Here is a 20,951-nt window from a genome sequence, read left to right as displayed (position 1 = left end):
GAGCATATTTTTCTCAATAACCAAAAACTTCTTATTTTTTTATGTTAAAATTCTTTCATTTTAATTTTATAAGAAAAATAATAATAATAAAATAGGAAATAAATTATTTTATATTGCATAATCTAGACTCAACTGAAAAAAAAAAAAAATATATCATAAAGTATCAAAGGACATTTTACTCAAATGAAAGGCCATAGAAAAGGATGCCGACATCACCCTCAAGGGTGGCTTTGGATAATAAATATAAGGCTCTTATTTAAATATTAGAGTTTAAATTTTAAAAGTATATAATTTTTTATTCAAATTAATATTTTCTAATTTAAGTGAAGAAAGATAAAAGCACGGACCATTATTTCAATAAAAATTAGCCTCGAATTCAAAGCAGGATACCATTATTTGAGAGAGTGGAAGAGAGAGGATGTAGGTACGTGATTGAGATTTGAAAATTTGAGCCTCCTAAGTCTTGGCCCCTTGGACTGTGTACAGGGCCGACTCTTCATTAAGGTCACTAAGGTTTTGTTTAGGGTCTTAAATTTTTTTTAATATAATAATATTAACATTATTTATGAAATTCACGTGTTTGGTGAGTGGAGTGCACATGCAGTATAGTTAAAATTATTTGATATATTTAGAAAAATTAATTTTAAATAAAAATAAAAATTAAATAAAATATTAAGAGCTCCTAATTAAATCATTCGCCTACAACCTCATATTATGAAGTAGTGATTGCACAGTTATCGTGCAACTATGATAAGTCAGCATCTACTGTGGTGGATGGCATCATGGCTGCCACTAAAACCCCACATTCTAGCTCTCAAAATAATAGGATTTCTAGACCTTAGTAGCTACAGAGGTTTTTTGGACATTCATCAAAGCAAATTTGGAATGATATTCAACAAGTAAAGCATATCCACAATGATATTTATAGTTTAAAACCTTAATTAAGTTAGATCATGATTCCATACACGTGTGCCTGCATGTGTGCACAATAATTTAGATATCATGAATGAGTTGTATTGTTTAACCTAAATGAAGAACATATTGCATTGACCAACAAAAAATTAGCCCATGATGGTTGTACATTTATACTTATGGGTGTTGAAGTAGAAATTTTTAATAATAAATAAAATAAATAATCATCATGAAATTTACTCTCATGGGTCATACTAAGCATAAAAATTTGGACAAAAGACACTCACCTCCCCTGAGATTTGGCAAAAAGATAAAGACCTCTCCTGAAATTTCAAAAATGTCGCAGACCTCCCATGAGATTTTAAAAATACTACAAACCTCCCTTGAGATTTGAGAAAAAGACACAACTCTCCCCTAAAAAAACTTGTCTTTTTGTTAAATATAATGAAAGGTTTGTATTTTTTTGGAAAACCTTAGGGGAGGTCTTTTGAATTCTTAAAATCTTAGGGAAGGTTCTTGGAATTTTTTAAAGCTCACGGGAGGCCATTGTCCTTTTACTTAACTTTAGGGGAAATTAATGTTTTTTGTCCTAAAAATTTTCATGTACCCTTGCCGTTGATTTTTGCAAGATCAATGGTTAGGAATGAACAGGACAAGCATGGGACTCTCTTCGCATAGCATGCTTGTGGGTTCATACCTCATTATTGATTATGAGACAAAATAACTGCCAAAGCTAGTCAATCCAATTCTATTTAATGCAATTCAATCCTACAAAATCTAGCCCTGCAAAACAAATGCATTCTTAATACCTATAATCAGTGATCTATTTTCAACTTCAGCATTTTAAAAACAAAAGACTTAAAATAATGTTGTCATCCATTTTTCATGAGCATGTGAAATGAAAAGAAGATACTACACATACTAGAAAGATGCATGTTTGGGTTTTAGGTGGTGGATATGGTTAGTTTCCCTTTCATATTCTTTGCGAATCTTTTATTAGTTTTTTTCTAGCTGTTGGGGCGGCTGCTTCTGCTAATCTGAATTTTTATGAAATTTCAGATTCTCAAATTCTGTTTGCTTCTCTCTCTTTCTTAGTTGCATTTGGATTGAAGGATGTTTTTTTTTTTTTTATATATATGATTTTTATTCCATGAGCAAAGCCCACACCCCCCCCCCCCCAACCAAACCCCAAAGCAAAGATCATAGCCATCCAGTAACTCATGATAAACAAAAAAAGAAAACTACAAATACTTGCCACGAGCCCTCCTTTGCTTCCTCCAAGGAATTCTCTGTATTTGTTTGGATCCGTAGATGATATAGACTGTAGCAGCAAAAGCAGGAGCCTCTCTTTTCGTCCATTTGACAGCATCATTACTGGTAATGTCAATTTGGATGCAACTGACTCCTGATTCCAGGAATTAAACGGTCAAGAAATGGTCCAGCTCTGAAGAATTTGATCACAAACATATTTCAGCTCCTTTTTTCAGTGCAACAAAGGAAAGTGGCTTCTATTTTTGTCATCCCTGATGCTTTCCAGATTTTTTTATTCATTTTTATTGTTTGAGCCTACCTTTTAGACCAAACCCGCCTCATATTTGAGCATGCTCAAAGAAGAGGACTGGCAATTGAATTTATTCTCAAACTGCATTCGGAGAGAGAGAGAGAGTTGGAGCTGTGTTGGTTTTGCTTTTGGATCCTTTTCAATACTGGGTTTAATGTTAAGCAAGGAAACTCATAGATGTTCTGTTTGGTTTTGTGATAGCCTGAGCAGGTGATTTTAACTTTTCTCTTTTTCCCTACTTGGAGAAACACATTAGCAACTTATTTCTTGTAGTCCATGCTTTATGATTAATATGAAAAGTTTGCTTGTCAAAGATATAATTCTCTCTCGTGCACGCTTTGCAGACTTTGAATAGCTTAATAAGGGAATAGAATGATGGAAGATTTATGGACTTTGTTTTGCGGGGAGGCTGATTGCTCAGAAAATAAGGGAAAGCCATGCAGTTCCAGTTTTGTTTCAGTGTCTCAGCCTTCTTCCTGTATCAACGAGGCATTAGTCATCTGTTTCACCATTCTGCTTTTATCCATATTTTTATTCACAATGGTTCGGAAGGCATCTTTGAGAATGATTAATATACCAGCTTGCTTTCAAGGCTTTTCACCGTTGCAGATAATTTCTGCAATCGTTAATGGAGGTCTGGGATTTCTATACTTGTGTTTGGGCATTTACAGTTTTGTGGAAAAGCTGAGAAAAACCCACACATTTTTACCGCTGCACTTATGGATGGAAGCATTGTTTCAAGGATTTACCTGGCTGTTGGTTGGCTTAGCAGCCAGCCTTTGGGGGAAACACCTTCCAAAAGCCCCATTGCAGCTCCTGTGCCTTGCCACCTTCCTGTTTGCAGGAACTCATTGTTCCTTATCAATTTTTGCTGCCATTGTTAGTGGAGAAATATCTGTCATGACAATTTTTGATGCATTGTCCTTTCTAGGATCAATTTTACTGTTATCATGCGCTTATAAGGGCTCCAAGGACGAAGATAGTGAACATACAATAAACTGCAGGGCCCTTTATGCCCCTTTGAAAGATGAGACCAGTAACAGAGGGAAAATTGACTATGTTACTCCATTTGCCACGGCTGGACTTTTCAGCAGAATGTCGTTTTGGTGGTTGAATCCTTTGATGAAAAAGGGTAGGGGAAAAACTCTTGTGGACAAGGATATTCCCAAGCTACGTGAGATAGATCAAGCAGAAAGCTGTTACTCACAGTTCTTGGAGCAATTTAACCGACAGAAACAGACAGAATCATCATCCCAACCATCAATATTGAGAACAATTGTTTTATGCCACTGGAAAGAGATTTTTGTGTCTGGATTCTTTGCACTGATCAAGATACTCACTGTCTCTGCTGGGCCTCTGCTTCTTATTGCCTTCATTGAGGTCGCTGAAGGGAAAGAAGATTTCAAATACCAGGGTCATGTCTTAGCCACATCACTTTTCTTTGCAAAGATCATAGAATCCTTGTCAGAAAGGCAATGGTGCTTCCGGAGCAGACTCATAGGTCTGAAAGTGAGGTCATTCATCACAGCAGCCATTTACAAGAAGCAACTGAAATTGTCCAATGCTGCTAAAATGAAGTATTCAGTGGGCGAGATAATGAATTATGTTAACGTAGATGCTTATAGGATTGGCGAACTCCCTTTTTGGTTTCACCAGACGTGGACAAGCAGCCTACAACTCTGCATTGCTCTAACGATTCTATTTCGTGCAGTTGGGCTTGCAACAATTGCAGCCTTATTGATGATAATTCTCACCGTGATTTGCAATATACCCCTTGCGAAACTACAGCATAAGTTCCAGACCAAGCTCATGGCAGCACAAGACAAAAGGCTCAAAGCTAGTTCTGAGGCTCTTGTGCACATGAAGGTCATGAAACTATATGCATGGGAAATTCATTTCAAGAATGTTATTGAGAATTTGAGAGAAGTGGAGTACAAATGGTTGTCAGCTGTCCAGCTGCAGAAAGCATACAATGGATTTATCTTTTGGTCATCACCTGTACTGGTCTCTGCTGCTACTTTTGGAGCATGTTACTTGCTCAATGTTCCTCTATATGCTGCTAATGTCTTCACATTTGTAGCAACTTTGCGGCTTGTTCAGGAACCTGTTCGATCTATCCCTGATGTGATTGCGTCGATCATTCAAGCAAAAGTTGCATTCACTCGAATTGTTAGGTTCCTTGAGGCACCTGAGCTGCAGAGTGCAAATGAGCAGCAAAACTGCAATGTGAAGAATATAAATAGCTCCATTTTAATTGAATCAGCTATTTTTTCATGGGATGAGAACATATCCATGCCAACCTTAAGAAATTTAAGTTTAGAGGTTAGGCCAGGTGAAAAGGTGGCTGTATGTGGAGAAGTGGGCTCTGGAAAGTCAACGCTTTTAGCAGCAATTCTTCAGGAGGTTCCAAATATTCAAGGCATTGTAAGTTCTTGCTGCTCTTTATTTCTTTTGAAGCTATGGGAATCCATCCTAACTTTACAAAACTGCTTTACTTCACCATGTTACCCTTCATGGTAACACCAACATTTTTTCCTTAGAAGAATCCATCTGCCATGTGAAACTTTTATTTTGGTTCTACAGATTCAAGTTTCCGGGAAGATTGCATATGTTTCCCAGTCAGCATGGATTCAGACAGGAACAATACAGGAGAACATTCTTTTTGGGTCAACCATGGATGCTCAAAGATATGAAGAAACAATTGAGAGGTGTTCATTGGCAAAGGATCTTGAATTGCTGCCTTTTGGTGATCTTACAGAAATAGGAGAGAGAGGAGTTAATCTGAGTGGTGGGCAGAAGCAGCGGATTCAACTTGCTCGTGCGCTCTATCAGGATGCTGATATATATCTCTTGGATGATCCATTCAGTGCAGTTGATGCACACACCGCCACAAGCTTATTTAATGTAAACAGCATTTATCTATCGGCATGCTTCATTTTATTTTTTATTACACTTAATTTTGAAGTGCACACAAATTGTGGCAGGAATACATTATGGGAGCACTCTCAAGGAAGACAGTCTTACTAGTGACCCACCAAGTTGATTTCCTTCCTGCATTTGAATCTGTTTTGGTCAGTTTCTTCTAATTCCTTCCCATTGAGTATACCAAACCTCATTGAATTCTAGAACTTACCAATATCTTATGCTGTCCTTAATTTCCCATATTCACACAACCATATCATAAAATTTTTTGGTAATTAAGAGTGCTTCTCTTGCACAAAATTTATTTCCAGAGGAAACTTCTGCTAATATAGTTTCTCTGCCCTCTTTGTGATCATGCTAAAGAAAATACATGTATATATTTTTTGGCAGTGGATGTCAAATGGGCAAATCCTACTAGCAGCTCCTTATCATCAGCTATTAGCCTCAAGCCAGGAATTTCAGGACTTCATCAATGCACATAAAGAAACAGTTGGTTCTGAAAGGCATTCTGGGGTTACTTCAGAATATAGACACAAAACCTCTGCTGTGGAGATCAAGACTACTCATAATATTGTGCACAGCTCTAAAGCATCAATAGATCACCAGTTGATTAAGCAAGAAGAGCGAGAAACAGGCAACACAGGCTTTAAGCCATACATACTGTATCTGAATCAGAAAAAAGGCCTTTTGTTCTTCTCCATGGCTAGCATCTGTCACCTTATATTTGTGCTTGGTCAGATATCACAGAACTTTTGGATGGCTACAAGTATTGAAAATAGAAATGTGAGCTCATTGGAATTGATAGTAGTCTACTTGTTAATTGGATTGGCCTCGACAGCATTTCTGCTCTTCAGATCTTTCTGTTTAGTTGCTTTGGGTCTTCAATCTTCAAAATCTTTATTTTCAAAATTATTGAACTCCCTTTTTCGAGCACCAATGTCCTTTTATGACTCTACACCTCTGGGACGTATACTCAGCCGAGTAAGCAATCCAAACACAAATTACTAATTGATCTTTCTTTTCGGGGGTTCAAATGAACAATGAAACTAATTCTTCCTGTGATCTGTTATATAGGTTTCATCTGATATGAGTATTGTTGATCTTGATGTCCTGTTCAGCATAATCTACACTGCTGCATCAACGATAAATGCTTTCGTCAATCTAGGAGTCATCGCAGTTGTTACCTGGCAAGTTCTTTTTGTCTCCATACCAATGGTTTTCCTGGTGACACATTTGCAGGTAATATTAGATCTTTCATGGGATCTATTAGGTGTCCACCATTTCATCTCCATGAGACACTAAGTGACATCTTTCGAAAGTGTTCATATCAAATTTGGGTAAAATGTATGATAGTTATGATTTCATCATGCCGCCCAATGGGGCATTCAATTTATCTAGGTGGTTTTTTTTGTTTTTTTTCCATTTGATTTTATCTTAACTGGTGTATTGAGTGGACTTGTGTCATATCAACAGAGATACTACCTTGCCTCTGCTAAAGAGTTGATGCGGATAAATGGCACAACCAAGTCCATGGTGGCAAACCATATAGCAGAATCTGTGGCTGGTGCCATGACAATAAGAGCTTTCAAGGAGGAACACCAGTTCTTTGTGAAGAATCTGAACCTCATTGACACAAATGCTGGTTCACTGTTTCACAGTTTTGCAGCAAATGAGTGGTTGATCCTCCGGTTGGCTGCACTCTGTGCAGTTGTCCTTTCCTCTTCAGCCTTCTGCATGATTTTGCTTCCTCCTGGAACCTTTAGCTCTGGTGGGTGATTTATCTCTCAATATTTTTCATCTTCCAATGTTCTACCAAGCTCTTTATTATTATTAGGAAATGAAGTTATGGGATAATTATCAGCTAGATGTTCCTGCATAGAACAATTCTTTCAATGACAAGTAATTTTGTGTTGCAGGGTTTGTCGGAATGGCTTTGTCTTATGGTCTATCATTGAACATATCCATAGTCTTTTCTATACAAAACCAGTGCACACTAGCAAATTATATCATTTCTGTAGAAAGGCTTAACCAATGCATGCATATACCAAGTGAAGCCCTTGAAGTCATAGAAGGGCACCATCCCCCACAAAATTGGCCAGTTGTGGGCAAAGTAGAAATTCATGATCTGCAGGTACTTGTTCTTGTGTATATTATAATTAACAATGTATTCCATATGAGGGAAAAAAAGGCAAAGAAAAAAGTTTGAGAGAGAAACAAGACGAAAAGAATGTTTCTTTCTTTCCCTCTTCTTGTTTCGCCTTTAGAGTTCCATACTAAATCAGAATTTATAAAAGAATGGAAAGAAAAAGAAATTGATTTTCCATTGTATTATTCTCCATCTCAAATACTATTAAGAAAGAAAATTTGACCAAATATAATTGAAAATTAAGGTGTCATTGATTTATTATATATATATATATATATATATGTATATATATCTTTTTCCTCATTTTTTCTTTATAACCAAACAGGAACAAGTAGATTCGTTTATAATTTCCTTACCTTATTTCATCATTCCACGTTCCAAATGGAGTGTCAGGAAAGGGAATTGGCAGGAAAGAAATAATTTCACTCGGACTAAAAGACGAGACTCTTTCCTTCAATTTTCCTCATAGTTGTGGAGAGAATGGTTTAGAAAGCAGCACAACAGATCATTTCCATTTGTTCTCTTTCCTTAATTTTCTGCTCTAGAAAATGAAGGAAACAGCTTTTCCACCCACTTTTTATATTCTACACTTTTAACCAATGTAAGTCTGCATGCTGAAATCTTTATTTGTGTGGAAACAGATCAGATATAGGCCCAATGCACCACTTGTTCTTCGCGGGATAACTTGCACATTTGAAGGAGGTCACAAGATTGGCATTGTTGGTCGCACTGGCTGTGGGAAGACTACTCTTATAAGTGCCCTATTTCGCCTGATAGAACCAGCAGGAGGGAAGATTACAGTTGATGGCCTCAACATCTCTACCATTGGACTTCATGACCTAAGATCTCGTTTTGGAATCATACCACAAGACCCTACTCTTTTTAATGGGACAGTTAGATACAATTTAGATCCATTGTCTCGACACTCTGAACAGGAAATATGGGAGGTAATAAACATAGAAGCCATCCATCCTTGAACAATATTTCCAACAGCATACTAATGAAGAATATAATGTATTTTTGACAGGTTCTTAGAAAGTGTCAGCTTCAAGATGCTGTTAAGGAGAAAAAGGAGGGCTTAAACTCTTTAGGTAAGGTTGCAGACTTATTGCAGTAAGTGTGTAGTTGGGGTACATATACTTCCTGTGGTATATAATCAATTTCAATGGACATGAAATCTTTGTTTCAGTTATGGAGGAGGGATGGAATTGGAGCATGGGGCAGCGGCAGTTGTTCTGTCTGGGCCGTGCTCTGTTGAAAAGGAGCCAGATTCTGGTTCTTGATGAAGCAACTGCATCTATTGACAACGCAACTGACTTGATTTTACAGAAAACCATTAGGAGCGAATTCACAGATTGCACCGTGATCACGGTGGCTCACAGGATACCAACTGTAATGGACTGCACTATGGTTCTCGCCATTGACGCTGGTCAGTTTCAATCCTTCAACTATAATTAAAAAGATAAAAAAAAATACCCAAAAGTTTGTATGTCCTTGCATGTTCTTGTCCTAATGAACTTGCTTCATCATCATCATACTGGTGAAATTCATCATCATACTGATGGTCTGTCATCATTCTATAATGCCACCAAGAAAACCAGGTCAAAAGTTCCCCTCTAGATGGACAGAAGCATCTGATACATGAACATTTCTTTTTCGTTCACTTGTCATGTCAAGTGTCTGGACTTGACTCATATTGGAGTTGAACACAGACCTGACCCTAGTTACGGTGGCAAAAGCTTGCTTACGTCCTAGGTTGCAGATTTGGGATCTAGGGCTAAATGGTTTAAGATCATCCCGTTTCAAGGAATTGGAAGCTTAGTGCCTAGAGATATTAGCCAGCAATGGAAAGGGTAATGTGTAAAAGGAGACGGCAGGAAGCAACTATGTGTATTTTAATTCAAAGTTGTCCCAAACGAGCACTTGAAACAATCTGAAGGAAAATATCAATTAAAATTTCAGGGCAACTAGTGGAGTATGACGAGCCAACAAAGTTAATGATGAGGGAAGATTCTCTCTTCAGGCGGCTTGTCAAGGAATACTGGTCTCATTTTCACTCTGCAGATTCCCATTGAAGCAAATAAATTTCTTATATGTGCAGCTTCTCTCACTTGAGCTTTCATGTTAAAAGGGCTCAAGATTAATAGAAGCCCAGCAATACTCCGAGTGGGTGTAAAAATATCAAGAGAACCAACTGGTCTCTATGCAGGCTAAGCAATCTTTCTCTAATGCCCTCAATACCCACATTAGTAGAGATTAACTTTATTGCTATGGCAAGTTTCATTTGTATGTTAACTTGATTTGCATGCAATACTGGTCCAAAAACACATTCTCTGAGGACAACAGACAACATTTAGAGTTCATAAAGCCCATTGCCAAATTCAAAACAAAAGAAAAGAGCAAGATTGATGAATATCAGTCAATTTTTCCTCCAGATTTGCTTAAAAATTAGAATGGTGAATCGGTGATACAAAACTTCAATGGTATTCCAAGATATAAGAGAAACTAACCAGCTTCAATTGCATTGCAACAATTGAGGGACTAAGTGACTTGAAGACATTCCTCAATTATGATGAAAAAAAATACTGAATTATGATCAATACAGGCTAACAAGTAACAAGTTAGAAACATGGATTTCTCTCTCTGATGTAGGAAAAGCATAAACCCACACATTAAATTGGAGAATGACCATTATGGAACAACCTGAGGTGCTCATATCAAATTAGGCCAAGCAGCAGCTAGATTTACAGTTATTGTCGTCACGGCCCTCCAAGCATGGCATTCTGAATGTCCTCTCTGCTCAGAGCATAACTGAATCTCCTTTCCACATCCTTTTCAAGATTTCCAGGTCCGCTTTTCATGTACCTGAGTATAACAAATATACACTCTTAATGAGCTACCATGGTAGGAGATGCAGCAAAGACAGAAAAATGAAGCAATAGGGACTTTCGGGTTCCAAAATAGGAATTAGGAATCCAATACATCTAGTAAGTAAGATTACAAAGGGGCTATTGAATTCCAAGCTTTTCAAATTTCAACTCCAACATAGGTTGAAGATCTAATCAATTGTCTAATCCAAGAAATGAGTAAAATACATAATTCAGAAAGAAATATAAATTCAATTTTTTCAGGTTTACATCTATCAACTTGTTCAACATTCTAAGTCTTTTTTGTGTGTAAATTACAAATCACTGATTTCCATGTCTCGTACTCTTGGGGCTGCAACGGAACGCTAAAATAAGGCTATAAACAAATACAAAAATGAAAAACACATAAACAGATGACTTTCCAAACGAGAAACCAAAATACATTTAATCCCATCTTCACTCAATCCTGTCAGAATGCGAAAGTGATCTTAGATTGTTTCCATTGACTAGTCATATTTAAATCAATAAAAGTCCAATTATATATATATATATATATACAGATCCCGACTCTTTATGATGTTGTTCTCACTTTATGAACCACATATCTTTTCAATGGGCAAGAGAGGCTGGGAGACAAATTCTGCAAATATTATAAACATTTTGTTTATGTCAACCTGCTATAATATTATTTATGTTGACCTGTAAAACATATTCCAGTTTTTTTTTTCTTTTTAAGGAAAAGATTAGAGAATTTCACAGATCTAAGAACATAAAAAATAAATAAACAAATAAATAAAAGAAAAAGGTGACCATGTAAAATATATTCCAGTTTTTTTTTTTTTTGAAGGGAAATATTAAAGAACTTCACTAATCTAAGAACATAAAAATGAATAAACATATAAATAAAAGAAAGGGGTAACTTCGTGATGCAGGACCAATTGGCAACATAGAGTCAACAAGAAAATAATGGAAAATTAAGAGAAAACCAAAGATGTTAACCAAAAGAAAAAAAAAATAAACAAGAAAATAAAGAGAGGGAAAAGCAAGAATCAATTTAAGGTCATTCTCAAAATTCACACTGCCTCTCATGGTTGCACATCAAGCCTTTCTATGGGCCATCTCCTAGCTCTAGGCAACACAATTGGGGAACTAATAACACATCACTAAATAATAAAGCATGATTTGGAAAATACTAGCAAATCCCTAAACAAGAAGCATACTTTTGAGTAGCAAATCACTAATTAACGAAACAAATGCAGGAAAATTACACAATTAAATCCAAATATCCTAAATTATGCCTACACCTATGACCTATGGTAAGCATGAAGATCTACAAATGCCTCAATCATGCTCATTCACCCCTGGCCGGAAAAACTGAACCCCGAATTCAAAACATTTGAAGGATGGAAAAATTGTAAATCAAGCAAAGTTGGATATCAGTGATGTAATCGCGCGCTTAAAAATAAATATGAATGCAAGTGGACAAAGTCATGACAAACTCATCAGGAATGATAAATTCCGCAAATGCAATCCACTCATGATTTTCAGCCTTGAACTCTAGGGTCGCACCCTCCACAAATGGCTTAATCTCTGTGATTTCCAACTCCTCAAGTTCCTTCATGGATTCTTTAGGCTTATATGTCAGTTCAGATCATCCTTTATGCCATAGATCCTGTAGCTAGGACGACTGGTTGCAACTCTGATTCTGATACAGGCTCACTAAGCATTTTCATAGACCTCTCATCGTCTTAAACAATGAACTCTTTTTGGCCAGCTCAGCCCAGCCATAAGATTTAACAATCTCAGGTTCTACTACAGTCACCAGGAATGTTGGATAATTTTCTAGTACCACACGCAACCCCCTTCCTCTTTTATCCACATGTCTCAACAAGCTATTACATTCTATTGTTGTCTGTGATATCCTTCATGCAATATTGTAAATCCAGATTAGTTTGTTCTACGAAGACATGCATCTCCCTCCAGACCTTCACTTCGGAGACATCTTGCAAAACAGATTTGAATTGGTCCTTGGTCACCGTGTTTTTTTTTGGTTCTTATTTTTATTCGAAAACTGAAGTGGATCAAGTGGTGTTAAAGCTAGGTCAGTCCCACTTTAGGAAGGACCTACGATGGGCTAGTCAACAGGTTAGGATTGGGTTTGATATAGGTGGATTTGGTTATAATAAAAAATTAAAAAGAGTCTATGTGGGTTGGTCTTACATGGGTTAGGGATTTGAGAAGTTTTTGTGGTCAATAACACACAAACAAATGATGGCAGAGCCACAAGTCTGCGATGGTGGATATGCACAACAGAAGCTTGCAATGCTGCAACTATTGCTGGGGAGGCATTGGCAATGACGGTGCTTTGGTCGTGGCCTGTGATTAAAAGAGCATAGATTCTGTGGCCTGTGATTAGAGGAACATAGATTCCAGTGGGTGATTTGGGAGTTGCTCAACGAGGAAGATCTGCTAGTTGGGCTTCTTTTTCAATGAAGAAGATGGTGATGATGCAATTTTACTTCTCCAACGCTGCAGCAATAGAAACAGTTTCTTTTTCCTTTTCTGTTTGTTTATTTATCCAGTGTTTGCTGCTGCTTCTCATAAGCTCTTGCAACAGCCAACATCAACAAAATTCTTTTTTTTTTTCTTTAAACAGAAAGACAAATGAAGGATTGGGGGGCCCTGGCAGGGATGACAGAGCAAAGAAAAGAAAAAAATTGTTAGGGTACTTTAAGGTTTGGGTGCAATGGGTGGTGCCTGCAGGTGTGATGAATATGATAAGCTGAGGCTTCAGTTGTGGCTGGAAAGACTGGACTAACGGTTGTCTGATGGCTAGACTCATAGTGTTGGATTGTCGTTTGATGATGGTAGCAAGGGAGGATCAAGATGAGGCTGTAATACCAAGTTGATGCAGCCATGCAGGATATATTGCCAACAGAAAACCAGAAAGCAAATAATAGAAAAACAAAAAGAAGCAACTAAATAAATAGGAATAAATTAAAAGAAAGGGAAAACCGAAGACAGACCCAATTTATGGCCTAATATTCAATATTCAATCTGCCTCTCACAGTTACACATCAAGCCTTTATATAGACATTCTCCTAATACTAAATATGAAACCATAATTTTGGAAATAATAGCAAATTACTATATAAGGAAACATAACAAAATGAAACAATAGCAAATCCCTAAACAAGTAAACATAATTTGGGCAATAGAAGCAAATCCCTAATTAATAAAACATAATAGTAAACACCCAGATGCGGAAAATTACATAATTAAATCCAAGTATCCTAATGCCTATACCTATCATAAGCACGAAGATCTCCAAATGCCTTAATCTTGCTCATACATTAACTCTTGATGTTCTCAATAATACAGCTTCCAGTATTTCTTAGTAATTTAAAACTACCTCCTATGACAGTGGTTTATGGGTCTCAGAAAAACTCTGCAAGTGGTAAGTACTCAAAAGAAGATTACCGATCCCTTATTAATGCAATGTGCATGATTGGGTTATTATTATTATTATTTTTTAAAAATAATGATTAAAAAAAAAAAACTCACAGTCATTAAATTATTTTTGCAGCTGATCCGTTGTGCATGAGTCCCGATTTCATATAAAAAATGGTAGTTTATGAAAAGCCTTCTGTTACTAATGATTTTTATGTGTTGAAATCCTTTTCTAAAGCTCAAGCTCATCAATAATTATTTTTTTTATTGTAGGACATGTTTAAGCCAATATGGTCAAACACCTCTTTGTAAGAAGAAATACAGGACAGCTTTAAAACAATGAGCAAATCAATCATCATTCCAACAGTAAGGAGTCAGGTAATAATAAAATTATTGATTTACTGTAGCATATGGGCAAACTATACATAATTAAAGTAAAGAAACTCAAACCAATTAACGTCTCAAATAATTAAACATACCTGAATCATATTCAAACAATCACGTGCACCTTATACAGTCATGCAAGGAACTAACATTTCTTGAAATGTTTCTATAAAATGGGACAACGCCACAATTCATTGCATCCTTGAATCCAGTCAAGAAGATTTCCACGTTCAACAATGTATTTCATGGTTCTTAAAAACATATAGATCCATATGTTGCAGCCATTGCAAACGTAGCTAACAGACACCGCGTCCATGAATTCCATTTTTCTTTTTTTTGCAGTAGAGAACTTGTTAAAAACATATAGGTTCACATGTTTTGATCTAGAACCATACATACTAATGCTTTAAGGATTTTTAGTACTTTTTAATCAATTTAAATATAACGTATACTACAAGTATTGGATGTCATCTAGGTTACTTTAGTTGCTATTTGGCAAGAAGCATCCATTTGCTACCTTTCACTACTTTATTGATAAGTGAAAGTTAAACAAAGAAATCATAAATATAAAGAAATATAAAATATAGAACGCCATTTTTTATATTTTTAAACAAAGAATCATAAACATTAAGAAATATAAAATATATAATGCCATCTTTTATACTTTTTTAGTATTTAATGGAGTTTTTGCAATCTAAAAAATAAAATATAGAATGTTGATATATTAAACAAGAACAAGCATAGCAATATAATGTATTTTTGTCTCCAAAGTAGGCGTAATGTTAAAATTACACCTAATTTGGAAGAACTTATAATATGAAAATATGTAATGTTAATGAGAAAAAAGTCAGATTTATTTGAATGCTAGTTATTAAAAACATACATACTAAATGTTAAATAAAATAAAACCAAAAATTATTTTTTATATAAAAAACACTAACTAAAATAAACCAACTTAAACTTGAATTTCTAAGCTTCAATTAGGAGGGTGGGGGTGGAGAATGCAAAAAATAAGACTCAAAAACCTATTCCACTCATTCACGCGCAGTCTAACAGCATAAGAGTCCTTAACAAACTGTAACGGTGTTATAGTTGTGAATAGGAGGACTTCCTAGATATTGCCCTGTGGCTTTAAGTACCTGCGAAACCACTGATACCATTACATAATAGCACAGAAACTTATAAAATTAAATGCATATGCATAGAGATTTCATAATCATAATTTGTGAGGACAAATAATTACTGAGAATATGATACATTACCAACCTTCACAAGCAAACTATATGAGCAAGAAGATCTACTAGATCTTCTACAAAGATAATACCTTGTTGATGAACCTATTTTGTATCAATTTAGGAGAAAAAAAAAATTAAGGAAAGTGGCACAACCCCACTATCATCAGTCAAAAATAGTTATCATCTCTATTGGATGAAATATATCACAATTAATTTCCATGAAATTACAAAACAAGAAAAAATGTGGAAAAACTACAGTTTCAGACGTTACACATTAGAAAATGACAAGCAACAGAGACGGAATGAAAAAAAAAAGTTGGTTGTGGAGCAAACACCAAAGTAGTGTAAACGAGGGAAACATCTGGTAGACAGCCAAGGAGGAAAAACAACATTTATGGATGAAGGCCAGACAAAAGGAAGGTCATTTATTATGTTCAAGGAACAAAAAAATGCCCATACGGGAGGCGGGTAGGTCTGTTATGTCCAATTATGCTTACAGGGATTGCCGATGATGCTGTTTTTACTATATTTGTTCTCACCACAAGGGTGTAAAAACATGAATTATTTCTAAAGGTACACTAGTGCAACATCCAGCAAGAGAAAAACTATATGTATACAGAATAATGTCTCTTTTCTTCTTCACTTTCCTCCTTCCAGATTCCAATCAGGGCACTGGACAGTGCTTCCCTCAATAACAAAAATTTCAGGCAAGATCTCTGATTTTTCCAATTCCCCTAGCTGGGCTACTTCTGGCTGTTACCTTAAAAACAATTTTCAGTCATAGTAGTTCAAATGAAATCTCACAAGATTTCATTGAGATAATAAACCATCACATACAATTCAAAACAACCCATCCATAATAAACAAAGGTAAATACTACTCAAGAACAATCAGTAGAAACTAACCTTGTTTGTTTTACACTTTTACCAGAACAGTTTAACCTAGCAAAGTTCCTCATCTATCATTTAAACAAGGTGGCTAAACAAATAGTTTTGTCTGCTTCAGTTTATCTAGGACAACTCTGTTCCATCAATTTATAAAACATCATGGTTTCTCCACAACCTTAAAACAAATAGTTTTCACCACTTCAGTTTATCTAGGACAGTTCTATTCCATCAATTTATAAAACATCCTGGTTTCTCCACAGCCTCAACCAACAGTCCCTTTGGCACTCGCCTTGTACTTCTACCATCTTCTAACTGAACTCTATTGGCATAATCATTAATGTTTGTCCCATCACCATGCAATCAAACTATCATTTTTTTTTGCCTTTCATCTCATCCTTAACAGATGCTACCACTAAATTTTCACATTTACATTCATTTTTAACTTAAAATATTGTTGAATTGCCATTTGTTTTATCTCAACATTCCACAAAGGAAATGATATTCGTTGATTGACTAAAATTTTCACTTTTTCTGCAGACATCTAAATATCTACCCATTGATGTGGTAGTGTGACACACTCCATAGGCCCAAAAGAATCCAGCTTTTCCAACGAATACAGTGATCACCAAACAATCCAGTTGTGGGCTACTTGAACCAACAACAATTTTTCAAAATAATGATAATAATGGCGGTTAATAAAAGGATACTGCCATAACAGCCACTCTTCTATATTTCTTGATAAAATTCCACTGATGTTCCTTCTACCAACAATGAAATTTCTTCGCCACGAAGTATCATAATGAAGTATGTTGACCATTCATCTCCTGTCCACGGCCATGTTATCAAGTCATAGCCACATAACCTTTCCCACGAGGCAATGGAGCCCTTTTTTCACCTTTGTCTAGTCCTTGGAGCCTTTCGCTTGGAAATCCATTCAATCCATAGTCATCTGCCTCTCTCTCAATAGCCAAATGTTCAATCTAACTGCAGTTACACATATAACCTGTTGGTCTAATAAGACTTACAATTCTTATTTTGATGATAACAAATCAATGATATGTTTAATATGTTTCAAGTAAAATTTTTTCAGGAAAGTGACAAAGCCCAAGTGCATAAAGAAGCCTATGGATTACAAAGAATTCTTGAAGAACACAAGTATAGTTTATGGATTACAAAAAATCCTTGAAGAACACAAAGAAAAGTTTATGGATTACAAAGAGCATGAGGAATAAAATTATACTGGTGAAAAGCTCAAATAAAAGATTGAAACAACAAAAATGATGGCAGAACAAGATTGAAGATTAAATAATTATATTTTAGGATGTTCTTAATGTAAGTACTTCAAAAGTTAAACTCAAATATAAAGTGGTTTGAAACTCATAGAAAATCAAAAATATTTTTTTTAACATATATACGCTAAAAAGTATTTTTTTTTATAAATAAAAATGACTTAAGAAGAGAAGATTTTTTAAACCATGTTTTTAAACATATTTATTTCAAAATATTTGGAAAATCAAAAATATTTTTTTTAAACATATATACTCTAAAAAAGCATTTTTTAATAAATAAAAAGGGCTTAAGAAGAGAAGATTTTTTAAACCATGTTTTTAAACATATTTATTTCAAAATATTTGGAAATGAATTTTAGGAATCTTTTAGAGTAATGGATGGCTTCTAAAAACATTTATAAATAGTCAAAAACTTCAAAGGTTTAAAATAATGATCATAGAGGCAATATTGAAAGGTTTTTGAAATTAAGCAATTCTCAAAAGTTTCAGATCTAGAAATTCTTAAAAGTTTCAGATCCAAAAATCTTCAAAATTTCAGATCCAGCAATCTTCAAAATTTAAGATCAAGCAACCTTCAAGGTTTTTAGATCAAACTACTTTTCAAAGGTTTTTTAGATCAAGTGATTTTCAAGTATTCAAATTTCTCAAATGAGCTAAATTTTTCTTGTGCTTAAAATTTCTAATCTGATATTGATTTATATTTTTGAAGTAAAACTTTAAAAAATCAGAATCTTTCATTTTCTTTGAAAAATCATTTGGTAATTCATACTAAGCGTTGAGCTTCAAATTTCTTATATTTGAATTACTTTGAAGTATAAGTGAGCTGATCATTGTACTAATCTACTCTATTGTGAGAGTTCTCTTTTGTACACAAATTTCTTTATCATCATTCTTAAACGATTCAGAGTTGTTGAATCATTTGACCAAACAAGGGGTTATTGTTTGGAGAGGCGGGCCCTAGTCTGATAGAAGGAGTGGTTGTAGATTGGTATTATTCCACCAGGTAACGAAACTAATATAGTGGAATCCTTTGGTGTTTTGCCAAAGGCGAGGACGTAGGCTGTGTTGAAGCCAAACCTCGTAAAAATCTTGTGTCTTTCTCTCTGCTTTACTTTATATTATTTACTTGCTATTGTGGTATGATTTAAATGTGCAGGTTGTAGATTCTTAAGTGAGAAAGAAACAAAGGTACTTGATATTTAGAAAGTACGTTTTGATTAATCATTTGCGGAAACCCAAAAAGGGAGTACGTTGGTTAATCTGCGAAAATCTTGATCAAGTAAAGTGCATGCTAAGAATTTACAGAAAAATCAACTAAAGCTCTAATATTTTTGGTTGAGTGATTGAATTACGTTGATTTCATTAATTGACTTGTGAATTTAAATTTCAGTATTTTTAAGTATAGTTATCGTTTATATATCTTGTTTTCTGGGTAATTAAAATTATAGCTTAAAAATCATTAAAATTAAAAAAGAATCCAATTCACCCCCCCTCTTGGGAAGCTATTCCTCATTTCATAACCACACTAAACAAATTATCATACAGTGACACTAGATGCAGATTAATATCTTGATACAAGTCAACAAGACACCATCTTTGTACTGCACCATTGAATTACAAAACCTAACTAACCCAACAAACAGTCTATCATTCAGAGTCTCAGGCCAAGGCAACTCCCCCTCATCAGAACTCCAAAAACAATGGCAAAAACAAAAAATAAATACCCCAAAAGACCCATATAAAATCATAACTATCTCAGCACTAATCAATTTAAAACAAACACCCAGATGAATAAAAAAAAAATCTAAAAAACACAATTATCTCAGCACTAATAAAGGAACAACAACCCAGTTGCAGAAACACGTAAAAAAAAAATGCACGAACCTTATGTGGAGATCCGTTACGTCAAGCGACAACTGGGCGTGCCACTCCGGCTTTTCAACGAACCAAACGGCTCTATCTTCTCTGCTCTGAAAAAACCCTAAGCTCTTCAGCCACGCCTCTATGCAAGGGAGGCTGTGAGAGTACAAAGGCTTCTTCTTGTCGGGCAGTTTCTTGAGCCACTCGTCCTCTGTCGCAGAGACCTCTGCTTCGGAAGATTTTGAGAGAAATAAGGTTCTTCTTGGCAGAGAAGAAGTGTGTGGTTGCGAAAGTAAAGGGAACTTGTTAGGGTGAAAAGGGCAAGCAATAGAAGAAGATTTATGGCCATTCGCAGGAGAATATGAAAGTACAGAAAAAGTGATAAATTTAGAAACCGAAATTGTAGACATTTTGTCCTCGCTTTTTTGAGTTTTCCCTCTTCTTTCTCCAAACCTGTGTTCTTCAGTTGAATTGAAGGAGCTGAAATGGTAACGATTCAGAGATGCAGCTAAATTTGGAGTGAGAATGCAGTGAAGAGGTCGGGGATGAGCGGAATCAGTGTAATTGAGAATAGCAGAGCCATCTTCAGTAGAGAAGACCGTACGGCGATGTCCAACGGCTTTGGCTTTGCTCATCTATCCTAATTACTCCCAAAAATACATTTTTATGTTTTTTTTTTTTTTTACCAAAAATGCCTAAAGGTTGTGGCAACTTAAAAAATAATAAAACTAAAATAAAAATAAACTCTTATATGAATTCTTTTGCTATTATTCATTCTTTATTTTATATTCTAAAATTTTGTATATAATTAATTTTAGAATGATGTCTCGGACAACTTAATATTAGAAATTTTCTATACATTTGATTATACCACTAAAATATACATGACTATAAAAATCAATTATAAATTTTAAATGTAAATGTTAATGTTAATCAATGATCAATTATTGTAAAATTTGCAATAGCACCAACCAATAATCTTACCTAGCAAAACTGATTTTACACATGTGACTGATTGCATGTGCAATTGACCTAATCATGGAACTCTCAAAATCGATTTATAAAGCTTCCAAAAACAACTTACTCATAAAGCTCTTACGGACTCAAGTTGACCTGCTCATAGAACTCCCAAATCGATTTGCCCCCATAACTAATTTGCTTTTATAGAGCTCTTCAGTTAATCTCATTTATTGAGTTTATCAATTGCCTTAACTATCCACTCCCTGGTAACAGTGATCCATATTTCCACAATAGTCGATCTTAATCGTTCACTCCGATGAAGAGACTCATCTTCTTGTGATAAGAAGAAGTAACTAACCACATTCAAATAAGGATAATCCACTTACTAGAGACGATTATGAGGCAGAGGGCTAAAAGAAAACAAAAAAATAAAAAAATGTGACATCACTGAGTTAATATGAGATTCATTATCTTTACT

General features: G+C 35.2%; 2 protein-coding genes across 2 annotated transcripts; one reads left to right on the top strand and one right to left on the bottom strand.

The window, feature by feature from the left end:
• Window positions 1–2,029: 2,029 nt before the first annotated feature.
• On the top strand, window positions 2,030–9,823 carry LOC131145951 (ABC transporter C family member 10-like). Its single transcript, XM_058095126.1, has 12 exons — window positions 2,030–2,683; window positions 2,818–4,897; window positions 5,057–5,377; window positions 5,458–5,544; window positions 5,786–6,376; window positions 6,470–6,634; window positions 6,869–7,163; window positions 7,312–7,526; window positions 8,183–8,488; window positions 8,569–8,632; window positions 8,731–8,970; window positions 9,504–9,823. The coding sequence occupies exons 2-12, from the start codon at window positions 2,846–2,848 to the stop codon at window positions 9,614–9,616; spliced, it is 4,449 nt and encodes a 1,482-aa protein (XP_057951109.1). The 5' UTR covers window positions 2,030–2,683; window positions 2,818–2,845; the 3' UTR covers window positions 9,617–9,823.
• Window positions 9,824–9,946: 123 nt separating this feature from the next.
• On the bottom strand, window positions 9,947–20,159 carry LOC131145952 (uncharacterized). The gene is made up of 2 exons (XM_058095128.1): window positions 19,538–20,159; window positions 9,947–10,406 (listed from the first exon to the last, which is right to left on the bottom strand). The coding sequence occupies exons 1-2, from the start codon at window positions 20,146–20,148 to the stop codon at window positions 10,301–10,303; spliced, it is 717 nt and encodes a 238-aa protein (XP_057951111.1). The 5' UTR covers window positions 20,149–20,159; the 3' UTR covers window positions 9,947–10,300.
• Window positions 20,160–20,951: the final 792 nt, after the last annotated feature.

This window comes from Malania oleifera, chromosome 13 (assembly GCF_029873635.1).
Source record: "Malania oleifera isolate guangnan ecotype guangnan chromosome 13, ASM2987363v1, whole genome shotgun sequence".
In the NCBI taxonomy this organism is placed as follows: Eukaryota; Viridiplantae; Streptophyta; class Magnoliopsida; order Santalales; family Ximeniaceae; genus Malania; species Malania oleifera.
The sequence above is the reverse complement of the archived record's forward strand: the minus strand, read 5'-3'. Positions and strand labels throughout refer to the sequence as shown.